We start from the raw sequence: 15,534 nt of genomic DNA on the forward strand, positions 1-15,534 counted from the left end.
TATTACGTGAAACCCTAACGCCCATAAATATTCGGCTAAGCCTCTAAAATAGTGACTTTATACAATTAGGGACATCCGCATTTATTTGCATATGACGTTAATACAACATTAGAGATGAATATGCATTACATTTTTTTATCATGCAATAGTTTGAGGGGAGAGAGAGATTTATTGTGGAACTTCAAGTGGATTTTAAGTACACGTTAAGTCAAATACAAATAATATATCCTAATTATTCATGGGAGGAAACAATTTTTTTCTTAGGAATGAGGTTTAACTCATAAATCAAAGGAAAAGCTAGACGAATGACAATGCAACCTCAATCAGTATAAGAAATAAGAAAGGAACCAAGATGCTAGCCCTTTTAGTTGGATTCAAACCATTGTTGATCGGGAAAGCATTCTTGATCGGGTAGGATGCCGCCATTGCAATTCCACATTTACCTTCTTTTTCTGGTACGTTTCGTTCCATTCTTATGTAGCCTTGTTCGCCCCACCCCACACCCCATGAGTTTCTAACAATCCAATAATCGTTCCCATCTTCACTGCCATATCCAACCAAAACTACACCATGATCCAAATTTGTTCCGCATGGACTGTTGAAGATCCCCTGAGCAAATGCAAGAAACATATGACTTGTAACCATAATAATCAATTTCAAAACAAAAATCCTAAGATTGTCTAATCTTTTCTTGTTATAATTCAACATGAAAAACTATTTCCTACCAAAACAATACCCAGTCCACCAAATAACAACCCTCAGTCAGCAAGATTATATGAAGGTGCAAAATGATTAACAACTACCAACTCAAATATGTGCGAATTCTTTATTTTCTGGATCTTATCTTTTGCTTTATTAACCCTTGCAAAATTATCAGACAGGGTTGGCCAACGGGTCTAGCAAGTCATTTTGAAAAGTATGAATTAATTAGGACAAGTTAAAATAGGTTCATGCAAAAATGAGGTTCAAATTTAAGTTGGTTTTAGTTCTTGATATAATTTGCATAGTTCTTTCAGTAGATTATAAACCAAGAATCACTGCTAGAGAAGCAGCTTAATTGCATTGAAAATGGGCATATCTGTTGGAAATATGGACTGCTACGGGTCAAGTCAACGCGTGCCGACTCGATTATGACCCGTGAGAGTTACACCGGGGATAACGAACATCAAGCCCATTTAAATTAGTTAACCGGACCAGACACAATTAAACAAGATTAAATTGTGGACAAGGCTTTAAGTTTGGTGATCGGGCTCAAGGCCCATTGGGTTTATTAACAACTAGAACCTAATTGTTTCCTATAAATACAAGGGGTATTATCTCATAATATTATCCTTAACACACAACCTCCTCACCTAAACCATAGCCACCACCACCGACGACCGTTACCTCCGCCGCTGTTGCCGGCCACCACCGCCGTCGCCGGTCACCACCTAGCCGCCGCCGCTGTTGCTGCTGTCGCAACCACTACACCGGCGCCGCTGCTATTGCCGCCGTCCGCCGCCGGAATTCTCGGTTCATCTTGTTGTGTCACCTAGCATCGTTCTTTACTCCTCGGTGTCTCAACTGGTTATTCGTAACCGAGGTAAACTTAAATACGGCTATTTACGTTTATGGTTGTTTGGTTGTTTAGATCTCGTACTCGTTTTGTAACCGGATCCTTGTTTTGGTTTCGTTATGGTGGTTACACGTTATTACGCTGCGCTTGTTTATTTGTTAATATGATTAATAAATATGAAACGAACATTAAAATCGGGTTTAAACCGTTCTTTGACCACCTTTGAAACCCAACAATGGTATCAGAGTCGCGGTGCAACGTACGAGTCGATTCCGGTCCTTTTACCGTATCTACATCCTAAACTTTAATTGGTTAAGTTTTTGATCTAGATAATATTTTGGGTAATCATGATTTTGTCAAAGTTTTATTTAATTTATATGACCGAACTATTACCCGGCATTTTATTATGAATATGTAAATCCGGCACCGACCTTTGTGTGTTTGGTTGTTTGAGTTTGGTTTTTGGCCAATATGGTTCAAAGTTGTATTCGGTTATATTTTATTTTATGGTTTTCTTTTGGCCATATGGATGGTTCAAAATTGTAATATGAAATATGTTAGAATTTTACATTTTGTAATAAAGATGACCCGAAGATAACCGAGGACAAGCTCACGGGATAGTTGGAGTTAGTGGGAGTTTGGACAAGATGACGGGATGCACCAAGAGTCCATCCTTTTGGTTGTTTTGTGTTGTGACCCCTTGACCCGATCGGTCTTGCTAATTGGCTCTAGCAAGACCGATCACCTATATTGGCCATTCGGGATTTACCCATTTTTATTTGCTATTGTGGTTGCTTGATTGTTTATAATAGGTTATATAATATCACCAACCTAATACTAAATAACTTTAAAATAAATATTTTAACCAATTATGTTTTTGCAAATTAAAGGCTATTTAATTTCCAAAAGCTAATAACTTAATAGATTTTCTATTAACTTAAATTTGGTTAGTTATATCGCGACAAACTTAGTTTCAATAGGTTATTTAAAACTAAGTGTCCTAAGAGATGAAAGGGTTCATTAAGTTGTCCCGATAATATACAGTAAAATTTGACTTTTACTCTATTTGGTAATTCTAAAATTAATCCCAATTTGAAATCAATAGTCTATGCCTTCCCACTATAAGTCACACTTGAGGCATACTGCGAAATTTCAAGTGTTTGGAGCTATAGCACCGCACTTGATTTCTAGCATATCCCATCATGGTGAAAGTGTTTCGTTGACACACCCGGCCCTTTCACATGTGACTGTCTAGGTAGACTATTACTTTACTATTCTGTTACATGCTACAGTTTTCTGAAGACTTAAAGTGGGCATAGATGAGGCTAAACGTATCTATATAGACAATCGTTGTCTCTATAGGCCTCATAACCGGGAGTTATGCTCTACTCACATTTGGCAATCGTTGTCAGTTTGCGTAACCATTTATTAATGTTGTGTTCTACAACTGTCATTAATAACTGGAAGCCAGATTCTCAAGTTCCTATTTTATTAATGTTAATTGGGTCATTAATAATAGGATTACAACGTCGAAAATACTAATAAACTTTACTTTTGATTTAATAATCAGATGTCAACTAACGAAAACTCGTCCTACGCCCTTAAGTCTATCCTTGAGAAGGATAAACTAAATGGAACAAACTTCTTCGAATGGCACCGCAACTTGAGACTTGTTCTCTCCATGGCAAAGGGACTGTATGTTCTCGATGGACATGTTCCAACCGAGCCCGAAAACAATACAGTCGTTGGTCGAAAAGTTCTTGAGAAGCATAAGGATGACTCAGCTGAAGTCTCCTGCATTATGCTAGCCACCATGACATCTGAGCTTGCTAAAGGCTTGGAAGACTTTGGTGCCTAAGAGATGCATGAGCAACTCAAGGGCATGTTTCAGAAACAAGCTCGTCAAGAACGTTTTGACACCATGAAACGGCTCATTAGATGCAGAATGATAGATAGATCTTCCGTCAGTGCGTATGTTGTTAAGATGAAAGGGCACATCGATCAACTCAAGAAACTTGATTATCCCATGCCAGATGAGATGGTAGCGGACTTCATCTTGAACTCTCTCCCTAGCTATTACGACCAGTTCGTAATAAATTTCAACATGAATGCCTGGGTGAAGACAGTACCGGAGCTTCACAACATGCTCAAGACGGCTGAGATGAACATTCCCTCTAACACCAATCAAGTTCTGATGTCCGATCTGCTGGTGTAAAGCAGTCTAAACCCAAGAGTGTGGGTTTTAAAGGAAAATTCAAGAAGAAGGTTACCATTGCTGCCCCTCGTGCCACCAATGCTAACAAATAGGTTCCAAAGATACCACTGTCGCCCCCTGAGGAGCGTCAGTGCTACCGATGCAACCAAATGGGACACTGGAAGCATAACTGTCCCGAGTATCTTGTTGAGATCACAAAGATGAGGGCTAATGGTGAAGGATCCTCTAGAAGTATTTCTATATACGTTATTGAACTTTTCACTGTCTCTAGCAACACATGGGTATTTGATACCGGATGTGGTTTCCATCTGGCCTAGTTTTCCCTTTGAATAATTGTTTGTATGCTCTTGGTTTGACCAGAAACATCGTTTCAGTTTCCTTACTGTTTGAACAAGGTTTTAAGTATAGTTTTAATGGCATGGCTATTTCTGCTTACTTAAATGATATCTTTTATTTTGAGGCTAAACCTCGAAATGTTATTTATGAGATTGATGTTCAAACTAATAATAACGTATATAATCTTTCAAAACGTATCAGATCTAGCATCAATGATACATTTCTATGGCATTGCCGACTTGGTCACATAAGCAAGGCACGAGTTAAAATACTCCAATCCGAAGGGATTCTTGAATCCACAGAACCGAGCTCTCTCATAAAAGTGAACGAGCAAAAGATCTGTTAGGACTCATAGATACTGATGTGTGTGGACCTTTCAGAACCATGTCTAGAAACCATGAAAGATACTTCGTTTCTTTTATTGACGATTATAGTCGATACCCTTATGTGTATCTCATGAAACACAAGGATGAAACTTTTGAAAAGTTCAAAGAATTTCAAAACGAAGTGGAAAACCAACTTGGGAATACCATTAAGATACTTCGATCAGATCGAGGTGGAGAGTATCTCAGCTCAGAGTTCATCAGTCATCTAAAAGAGCGTGGAATTGTTTCAAGAGCGTGGAATTGTTTCACAGCTCACTCCACCCGGCACACCCCAACATAATGGCGTGAGTGATAGAAGAAATCAAACTTTGCTAAACATGGTTCGATCGATGATGTGTAGAATTAACTTGCCTCACTCCTTTTGGAGTTTCGCCCTTATGGCCGCCACCCGCATTGCTAACCTGGCTCCAACTAAGAAGGTGAACAAAACCCCATATGAGATATGGCATGGGCGAAAGCCCAATTTGTCTTTCCTTCGAGTATGGGGATGCGATGCATATGTCACAAGTGAATCTGATGACAAACTCGATCCCAGCGGCGTAAAAGTTGTTTTCGTCGGATACTATAATCAAAGTGGTTGTTATTTCTTTCATCGCAATACAAACTCGATTTCTATCAAAAGGAAAGGCCACTTCCTCGAGAAAGAATTTCTCGATCGAGGAACTGGAGATAACATTGTCGATCTTAAAGAAATTCAAGAACCACAAACAACTGCTAAGGAAGTTGGAGCGTCTGATCAACAAGTTGTTGTTGGTAATACATCAGGCATGCACACGAGCGTTCGCAGAAGTAGTAGGATTCCCGTACCAAATTCTAAATACTTATGGCGTTTAGATGGTCCCGAGGTCTTATTAGTAGCCAAGTCTAACGACGAACCTACTAACTACAAATCTGCTATCTTGAATCTGGAACATGAGAAATGGCAAGATGCCATGAACGCCGAGATGCAGTCTAAGCATGATAACCAAGTTTGGAACTTGGTTGAGCTAACCCCGATGGTCGGGCAGTAGGAAGCAAGTGGATTTTCAAAATAAATACCGACATGCATGGAAATGTACAAACCTATAAAGCATGGCTAGTAGCGAAAGGTTTTACTCAAACTCAAGGTGTTAACTATGATGAGACCTTTTCGCCCGTTGCTATGACTAAGTCAATAAGGATATTGCTTGCTATATCCGCGTACTATGACTATGAGATATAGCAAATGATGTCAAAACCGCTTTTCTAAATGGGCATCTTCTGAAGATGTCTATATGGTTCAGCCTGAAGGTTTTATCGATCCTAAATATCCTAATAGGGTGTGCAAATTGAACAAGTACATTTATGGACTTGAGCAAGCATCTCGCAGTTGGAATCTTCATTTGATGAGAAAATCAAAGAGTTTGGTTTTATCAAAAATGAAGATGAGCCTTGTGTTTACAGAAATGCTAGTGGGAGCACTATATCATTCCTCATCTTGTATGTGGATGATATACTGATCATTGGAAACAACATTCCTATGCTTAAGGAAGTTAAGCACTGGTTGGAATCTTGTTTTGCAATGAAAGATCTTAGAGAAGCCGCGTATATTTTTGGAATAAATATCTATCGAGATAGATCTAAGCGGCTTCTAGGGCTAAATCGAAGTACTTACATAGACAAAGTATGGCACACTTCTCAATAGAAAAATCTAAGAAAGAAGCTGTTCCAATGAATAAAGGAACCGTGGTTGAACAAATCGCAATCTCTGGCAATGGATATTGAAGCTAAGCATATGCAAGCAAGTCCATATGCTATTGTGGTAGATTCTATCATGTACGCTATTTTATGTACTAGACATGACGTCTCGTATGCCTTGAGCATGACCATTCGTTTTTAGCAGAGTCCTGGCATTGCCCATTGGACCGCAGTGAAGAACATTATGAGGTACTTGAATAGGACCAAGGATATGTTCTTGGTGTTTGGAGGAGTGGAAGAGGAGCTCACTGTAAGGTGTTCCATTGATGCTAGCTTCCAGACTAACCGAAATGATTCTCCCTCATAGTCAGGATTCGTTTTCACTCTCAATGGAGGAGCTATTGTTGGTGCATTTTGTGACCGTCGCTATGCAATTCAGACCAGCGGAGACGCCATAGGTGAGGTTAGAACAACTTCGCCTTAGGCGAAGTTGGAACAACTTCGCCAACGGCGAAGTTCGAACAACTTCGCCAACGGCGAAGTTAGGACAACTTCACCTTAGGCGAAGTTATCACAACTTCGCCATAGGCGAAGTTATGAACAACTTCGCCTACTGGCCCAAGCCCAAGCCCGAGAAGATGTTTTGTCTATATATATGTGTGTCTTGTTTAGGTTTTGTATCCAGAAAATAAGAGTATTGTGTTATAGTTCATTTGTCTAGAGAGTAAAAGAGAGGAAGTGTCGTGAGAGACGACCCGAGGTAGAGCTAACCTCGGGTCGGACGTGTTTCTGTTTATGTTACGGTATGTAACGTGTTTTGGTTATTATAAAAAATCTGCAGATTTGTTTATCCCGTTCTTGTATTTGTTCGTGTATTTGTTCGTGTACGTGTTTGTGTTCTTCGTCTTGTACACCATTAACGAGTCTAGGAGGATTCCGCACTCCTAGACCTCGTGCGGATCTCGTATCGATCGGCGACGCCCCCGGGGGGACCTACATGTGGTATCAGAGCCATAGCCTCTTATGCTATGGTTCGAGATCTGCGTTTTGGTGTTCCTGGCACGTTTCTGTGCGTTTCTGGCCGAACAGCGCCGCATGCGAAGTTATTGTTCATCAGGCGAAGTTGCCGTCACTGTTCGTAGGGTTTAGGCGAAGATATAAGGTTAAGCGAAGTTATCCACAACTTCGCCTACCTCACAAGTTCGCTTATCAGCCAGGCGAAGTTATGGACAGGCGAAGTTAAGGAGGAGCGATGTTAACTTTAGGCGAAGTTAACGAGTTTAAAAAAAAAAAAAAAAGTATTTTGGTGTTTTCGTCTGTATGGCCAGGTGTGCACGATTATTGTGAGACCGGAGATGTTGTTCCGTCAACGAGTGAAACTTGTTATCTCTGGGTCTTACGTGTGAACAAATACGTGTCAACTCTGGATATGGAGTTGAGTTTGTGAATGGGATATTGATTGAAACTGGATATTGACACATATTTGGGTGTTTGTGGGCAATGAAATTGTTGTTGTTCGAGGTTGACCAACTGAAGAAAGTCAAATTGAACTGAAGGTTTTTGTCATTACTGGATTGCGGTCAGAGCATATTATTTATGTTATTTTCAAGGCGTTCGAGAATTTGATCCTGAAACGTGATGCTTATTTATTAGAGTGAAAATTCTGGAACAAGTTGGATTTAATCGGGAACTAAAGTGTTTATGTTCTTGATCGTTATCCCTGGTGATTGAAGATGCTTCGGATTAATTAATGGTCATGTGTTAGATTCTGTCAAGGTGGTTTTGTGATGAAATTGATCACTTGATGTTGAGTAGTTGAAGATTAAACCTTATCGTATGCCGACGAGTTGGTGAAGTTGTGGAGGACGCCCAACTTCAAGTGTTGGTGAAGTCAGATGGACTCACGTGATTGGTTGAGATGATCTATTGGCACGAGGATGCATGCATTTCAAAGACCTCAATCATTATAGTCGGAGAAGCTTACACTGAAGGGGAGATCTGATATGGAAGACGCTGGGTGATTGGTAGATTTGTGAAGCTACAGGACAGTTTCAGACACGGCTGGTTGATGAGCAAACAGAAGATCATCAGTAAAGAGGGAGTCTGATGGTGCATGTTTTGTAACAGATGATCTTTTGTGTTTGTTAGAATTGAGAGCAACGGTCAAAGGGGAGACTGTTGGTGCATTTTGTGACCGTCGCTATGCAATTCAGACCAGCGGAGACGCCATAGGTGAAGTTAGAACAACTTCGCCTTAGGCGAAGTTAGAACAACTTCGCCAACGGCGAAGTTAGGACAACTTCACCTTAGGCGAAGTTATCACAACTTCGCGATAGGCGAAGTTATGAACAACTTCGCCTACTGGCCCAAGCACAAGCCCGAGAAGATGTTTTGTCTATATATATGTGTGTCTTGTTTAGGTTTTGTATCCAGAAAATAAGAGTATTGTGTTATAGTTCATTTGTCTAGAGAGTAAAAGAGAGGAAGTGTCGTGAGAGACGACCCGAGGTAGAGCTCACCTCGGGTCGGACGTGTTTCTGTTTATGTTACGGTATGTAACGTGTTTTGGTTATTATAAAGAATCTGCAGATTTGTTTATCCCGTTCTTGTATTTGTTCGTGTACGTGTTTGTGTTCTTCGTCTTGTACACCATTAACGAGTCTAGGAGGATTCCGCACTCCTAGACCTCGTGCGGATCTCGTATCGATCGGCGACGCCCCCGGGGGGACCTACAGCTATTTATTGGAAGAGCTCCAAGCGGAGTGTAGTGGCGGATTCAACCACCGAATCCGAATATATAACTGCATCAGATGCTGCTAAGGAGGCTGCTTGGATGAAGAAGGTCATCACTGCCCTTGATGTGGTCCCGAGTATCAACAGACCAATCGAGGTGTTCTGTGATAACACAGGTGCTATTGCTCAGGCCAAAGAGCTCAGGTCTCATCACAAAGCCGAGCACATCCTAAGGAAGTTCCACCTTATTCGAGAAATATTAGAACTATATGACATCATAATAATCAAAGTAGACACATATCAAAACCTAGTAGACCCGTTCACTAAGCTAATGACTTAGGACAAGCATGATCAGCATAGAGATGCTATCGAGCTTAGATTTGCTAGTGATTTATTTTGATTTAGTATTTGGATGTATGAACATTTAAGCAGTAGTACTTTTTAGTTCATTTTGGATTTAATGGTTAAATGCAAACGTTGAATGATACAACTGTGTTCTTTTAATACGTTTAATCCATGAATATTATATTCTAAATTATCCGTAGTCGGTCAAATTCGTGGGAACGATTCTGAATTAAGACTATTTTGACTTTGGACTCAAGGAGTTGACTTCCACACTCACATACCTCATTATGAATGACGTTGGGTGTAACTCGCATCAAATCATCTTCATGGATCTTGATCATAAGATGTTTTGATAATGGTATACTCATTTAGTATCCTTAGACGTGAGATACATATTGGAACTTTCGTTTACCGAAGAATATTCTTTGATCATGTTAACCTCTGTCGTATAACTGCCAGTCATAAAGGCATTGATTGGGAATATTCTGGAGTTCAATGGGAGTTGTATGTAATCAAGATGGGATTCTGTACTCCTACATGAAATGTAACAGTTAGACATCTTGGCGTCCTCGTTGATTCAAACTGGTAAAGTGTGAGGCCTCACCCAAACTTACTGTGTGTTTGATTGGACCACTTTGACTCAATATCGAAAACTACAATCATTGAACACTATATGAGATTGATTTGATCCATGTCTCATTGTTCAATTGATTTCTCATACGGAAATGATAGATGACAACGATTACTATAAGTTCATTATCTTGCAATAATGTATTCCAAGAAATTTGGGTTAGTGAATTTAAAAATGTCATAATCAGTTGGGGACGACTATGTGTAGCTAGAGCACCTCTAGCTGTCAGCATTGTGCTACTTGATCCAAAACCGTCCAAGTGGGAGACGGTTGGAAATATGGACCGGTTTGGGTCAATTCAACGCGGGCCAACCCGGTTATGACCCATGAGAGTTACACCGTGGATAACGAACATCAAGCTCACTTAAATTAGTTAACTAGGTTAGACACAAACAAACAAGATTAAATGGTGGACAAGGCTTTAAGTGTGGTGATTGGGCTCAAGGCCCATTGGGTTTATTAACAACTAAACATAATTGTTGCCTATAAATAGAAGGGATATTATATCATAATATTATCCTTAACACAGAAGCTCCTCAACTAAATCCTAGCCGCCACCACCGCCGGCCGTCACCTCCGCCGCAGGACCGCCACCGCCGCTGGTCACCCGCCTAGCCGCTGTCGCAACCACTGCGCCGCCGCCGCTGTTGTTGCTGCCGTCTGCCGCCGTGACGCCGCCTGAATTCTCGGTTCATCTTGTTGTGTCACCTAGCATCGTTCTTTACTCCTCAGTGTGTCAACCGATTATTCATAACCTAGGTAAACTTAAATACGGTTAATGACGTTTATGGTTGTTTCTCGTACTCTAATTGTTGTAACCGGATCCTTGTTTTGGTTTCGTTATGGTGGTTACTCGTTATTCCGCTGCGCTCTTTTATTTGTTAATATGATTAATAAATATGAAACGAACATTAAAATCGGGTTTAAACCGTTAAACCGTTCTTTAACCACCTTTGAAACCCAACAATATCACCGACAAATAAATCAAATCTAGCAATATTTTTTTTTAAATAACTTTTGGTAATTATGATAATTCGATCACCGTTTCTAGTGATAGATTGATTACTGATAACAAGAAAAATTGATGTTCTGTAAATATCCTCCGATAACGTCAGAAATCACTTGAAGGATGTCCAATAAGGGCCTTGAGAAGATAGATGAAGTACATTTTAATTATTAGTTGGTAGTCATCGGATATCGTCGGTCATATGTCGATGATAGCTGACAGACCTTGTGGATTATATTTCAGATAAGATTTACGTTGTAGGTAACAAATGTAGGTATGCATGTATGTTGGGTGCGTGTATCTATGTAACTAATTTTGTGTGCAGTTGTGCATGCATGTGGTAGATAGATGGTCTGTCATAGTATAACCATACTTTGTTTATTAGTATTATTGTTACACATTTTAAGTTGAACCAAATAATCTCATACTTGAAGATTCTAGAAACTATTGTAAACTTTGATTTATCTGGATTATTTTGTAATATCCGTAGCTGATCTTTTGGTGAAGCTTTTATCTACGCCCTGTTTCTCAAATACCTTCACTGATGGATAAATAATAAATCTATATGGTACATTGACGTGTGTGCAAATTAAGAAGTTACCGATTCGTAGAGATGAAAATCCTGGCTATGAGAATCAATAGCAACAGCAACGGGCTGGTTTGCAACAGCCTTCTGCAATGCCGACTCATCATTTTCAGAAACATATTCATAACCATAAATCGAAACAACTTTTGCACTTTTCTGGAAAACAAAATAATATATATAGTCAAGATCATGAACCGATCAGTTATCATATGAGAATATGATACAAACCCTAGTATTGTTGCATATTCCATCCATCCCGATGTATGGATAGTCTTTGTCTGAATCAATACCGTCATTCTTTATAATGAACTCGAAAGCAAGGTTCATTTGACCGCCATTGCATCCAAAGTTGTAAAGTGTATCACAGTCTACCAGTTCTTGTTCTGATAATGTGATCAGATCACCTGTAACGATCTGGTGTAGAGCTTCCACTGAACCGATGGCCGAGAATGCCCAACAACACCCTGTAATTCAATGAACGCGTTAATCAACTTTGCAATTAGCAAACTGCATTTTGATTCATAATCCAATCTCAGATTGTCACGACGAACTATATGGATTCATAAATTATATTCTCACTACAAAAAGTGGGTTTCTTGCAACCGCTCGCAAATCTAACCACATGGAAGTTTTTGACTGATTTGCGACTGAAACCATGGGGTCGCAAAATTTGAGACCAATTTGCGACCGGATGTTGGTCAGTCTATAACTGCAACTGTTTTGAATTTGGCATAAATTCGGTCTCTAATATTGCGTCTGTCGCAATTCCCCAATTTTCTATTACTTCTGGGATTTTAAATAACTCACCGCAACTTCCTTGATCTTTGATGGCAGCAACCGCGCCTTTGGTCCTCCAATCAATGGAATCTGGCAAGGCATCTCCTGATCGAATAGAGTAGCGATTAACATTGTTGAGCTTACGCTTAGAATCAATCATCCTCTCCCTCGTGTAGAGTAACCGATACTCTTCAACAGTCAGATCAGCGAATTTGTTGAGTCCAAGCTTGTACGAATGACCGCCAGAGTTGTGTTGATCTATGTATCTGAGGTTATCTTTAAAAATCTGAAACCTCTTCTCCTTCTCTCCATCTACCTTGTAGACTTTGCCATATTTAGTGAGCCATGACAAGAACATATCATTGAAGTCGTTGTCGGTGCGCTGACCGGAGAAGGGTCTATCATCGATGGCGGATGCGACAGAAATCATAACAAAAGGCAAGAGAACAACCATTGAAGGGAGCTTCATTGTGTTGAAGGATGGTGGATTGAAAATAGGCGGGGAGAGGATGAATTTATAATGTGAGATCAACATCGATTTCATCCATGGTCAATTTTAAGCTTAAACATAGAACAATATGTTCAACACATAAGTAACATCAAAACTTATATGGCAAGATAGTGACAAGCTTTGTAATCTTCAAATTACAACTTAAATATGTAACAGCTATTAAAAAGCTTCTAAAGGATATTTTGGTTCATATCTAGTTCCTGTCTTGAGCCATTAAGCAATACACCTTTCGTTTGCATTAAAACTTAAAAGGGTGACAAGAGGGATGATCTCCGCTTAGGGTCGCACGGTTGGTTTAAGGTCATTTTTGAGATAAAACCAAACCAAAAACAACATTCGGTTTTTGAATTTTTAAAAATCATTTGGTTTTGGTTTTGGTTTCTAGTTTTCGCTTTGTTTGTTTTTGTTTTGGGTTTTGGTTTGGTTAAGGTTTGGTTTTGTTATTCAAGCTTGAAATTTTGAACCGAAAAAAATTTAGCACAAACTAATAAATTTGGGCCTAAATCATTTTGTAATTTTCCATTTCGGCCAAAATATGAGTTATAACATGTTTATTAAGTTCATAAAAATTACTTAAAATAAAAAACAAAAAATGAAAATATATAAATCGGTTCGGTTCGGTCCGGTTCAGTTTTCAATATTTATTATAGTCAAAACCAAAATCGAACAGTAAACAAACCATCGGTTTTTGTTTCGATTCGTCTTTTCAGTGTTTGCGGTTTCAGCTCGTGTTTTTAGTTTGATGCACAACTCTATATTTTTGTTCATGCTTATAATTAAAAAATATAATTATGTAGCGTTTGATATGCATGAAAGACATAGTAAATGACATAAATCATTGTGAGTACATGAAATAAGCCATTGTGAGTGAATGAAAAAATATGTTTGTATGGTTTGTTACTAGAATGGAATCAACATTGCATAAGGAATCCAATTACATAAAGAACATTCATCCCCCCCCCCCCAACGAAAAATTTTTCAAAATAGAAAAATCTTTAAGGGTGAAATGGTTTCTAGGAGAGAGAAAAGATGTTAATGGTAACTAGGAGATCCGCCATTTGAAATGACGGATGTCAACTAAAACGTAGGCCTTGTCAGATTTTGTCTAGTGAGGTGGACGACTACCAGGTGTTTCGCCATTTCAAATGACGGATCTCGAAAATTATATTCGTGTTCAGCCATTTGAAATGGCGGATATCAATTCATGTGAGCCGCCATTTTGACTGGCAGATCACAACTCCAACGTAGGAAACCCCTATTATCAAAATGTATGTTTTCAGACATCCGCCATTTCAAATGGAAGATGACATCTTGACGTCTTCCATTTAAATGACAGACGTGAATGGTTACTTGACTGCCTGATTTGATAACACCACCACCTTTTCTTTTACTTATTTATTATTTTCCTAAATAACAAATAAAAGTTTAATATTAAGAAATATTTTTTAATTAAAATTACTTAATATATGTAATTTAAAAATAATTTTTATTTTATTATTTATTATTTTCAAAATAACATTATTTAAAATATATAAACTAATTAATATTAAAAAGTTTTTTTTATTAAAAACAGTAATATATGTAATTTAAAAATACATTTTTTCAGACATTTGTCATTTAAAATGAAAGATGTCTTCTTAATATCTGTCATTTCAAAAATCATATCTGAATAGTGTACTTGACTAACTGATTTGACAACACCACTATATTTTCCTTTTATTATATATTATTTTCTTAAATAACATCATTAAATAAAATAAAAGGTTCTTTTATTATATATTATTTTCTTAAATAACATCATTTAAATAAAATAAAAGGTTTAATATAACGAAAGATTTTTTTATTAAAACCACATAATATATATAATTTAAAAATACATTTTTTATTATTTATTACTTTTGAAATAACATTATTTAAAAAAATGCTGAGTCAAGATGTGACCTAAAAATGATCATAAGGAAGATTGGAATCTTGTCAACCTTCTCATAATTTGCCAAGTATGGAACCGGGCACACCTAAGACATCCAAGCAAGGTTTTACTTAACCGGGCATGATATCTTGCCTACCGGGCAGGGTTATCTTCATTAAGTCTTCTTTAGTTAACACCCGAGCAAGGTTCACAAGTTAGTTTATACCCGGGCAGAGTTCACTATATCTAGCAAGTTTGTTCTTCATAGCTGAGTAAGGTTTACCCCGGGTAAGCTCTTGGCTAACCAAGCTCATGAAACCAAGTGATTGGAAGACCGGACAAGGTATTCATTAATAATAGTGGTCCGAGTAAGCTTGATGTGAAATGATATATTCCAAGTAATATCGGGCAGGGCTTAACTCTAGCAGAGTACAGTGCTACCGAGCACACTTTGCTAATAAGCTATTTCATAGAAAGGAGTTAAGGGACCACGGAAGAACAAGGTTGCTCGTAAGATCTTACCGGGAAAAGTCTGATAAGATCAAGAATATTGAAGTCTACTCGGTGAAAGTTAAGAGTCTACCCGGAAACTGTTCCTGAACACACTTCAAGGTTATCAAATCTACCAAGGAAGGCAGAGTACAAAGTCTACTCGGAGAAGACAAAGCCTACCCGGAAGACTTATTTTACACTTAGCATAGCTTTGAATATGTAATTTGAATATGTACGTTATATTTAGGGTTTCTAGAATGAATGACCGCTGTAAAAGAGGTGTCAGGCCTATAAAAGGAATATTTAGGGCACGCCTCCTAACAGCGGCTGACAACGAGACTCATTAGTTGTGAAATAATATTTGTGAGTGACGGTTGTTCCTAGAATCGTATGAAT

At 38.5% G+C, this 15,534-nt stretch overlaps 1 protein-coding gene across 1 annotated transcript; it reads right to left on the reverse strand.

The window, feature by feature from the left end:
* Positions 1 to 217: 217 nt before the first annotated feature.
* On the reverse strand, positions 218 to 12,990 carry LOC143608502 (cysteine proteinase COT44-like). The gene is made up of 4 exons (XM_077083520.1): positions 12,257 to 12,990; positions 11,678 to 11,913; positions 11,465 to 11,605; positions 218 to 609 (listed from the first exon to the last, which is right to left on the reverse strand). Exons 1-4 carry the CDS (start codon positions 12,768 to 12,770, stop codon positions 298 to 300), a joined length of 1,203 nt encoding a protein of 400 aa, XP_076939635.1. The 5' UTR covers positions 12,771 to 12,990; the 3' UTR covers positions 218 to 297.
* Positions 12,991 to 15,534: the final 2,544 nt, after the last annotated feature.

Source organism: Bidens hawaiensis, unplaced genomic scaffold (genome assembly GCF_021521415.1).
Source record: "Bidens hawaiensis isolate Kalapana, Puna unplaced genomic scaffold, B.hawaiensis_p1.1 tig00419378_1, whole genome shotgun sequence".
Taxonomy (NCBI): Eukaryota; Viridiplantae; Streptophyta; class Magnoliopsida; order Asterales; family Asteraceae; genus Bidens; species Bidens hawaiensis.

Coding starts and splice junctions, on each gene's coding strand:
- LOC143608502 (XM_077083520.1), bottom strand. CDS start 12,770: ATGAAATCGATGTTGATCTCACATTATAAATTCATCCTCTCCCCGCCT. Junction 11,606..11,677: donor GAATATGCAACAATACTAGG/GTTTGTATCATA, acceptor TTTGTTTTCCAG/AAAAGTGCAAAAGTTGTTTC. Junction 610..11,464: donor ATTTTCATCTCTACGAATCG/GTAACTTCTTAA, acceptor GCATTTGCTCAG/GGGATCTTCAACAGTCCATG.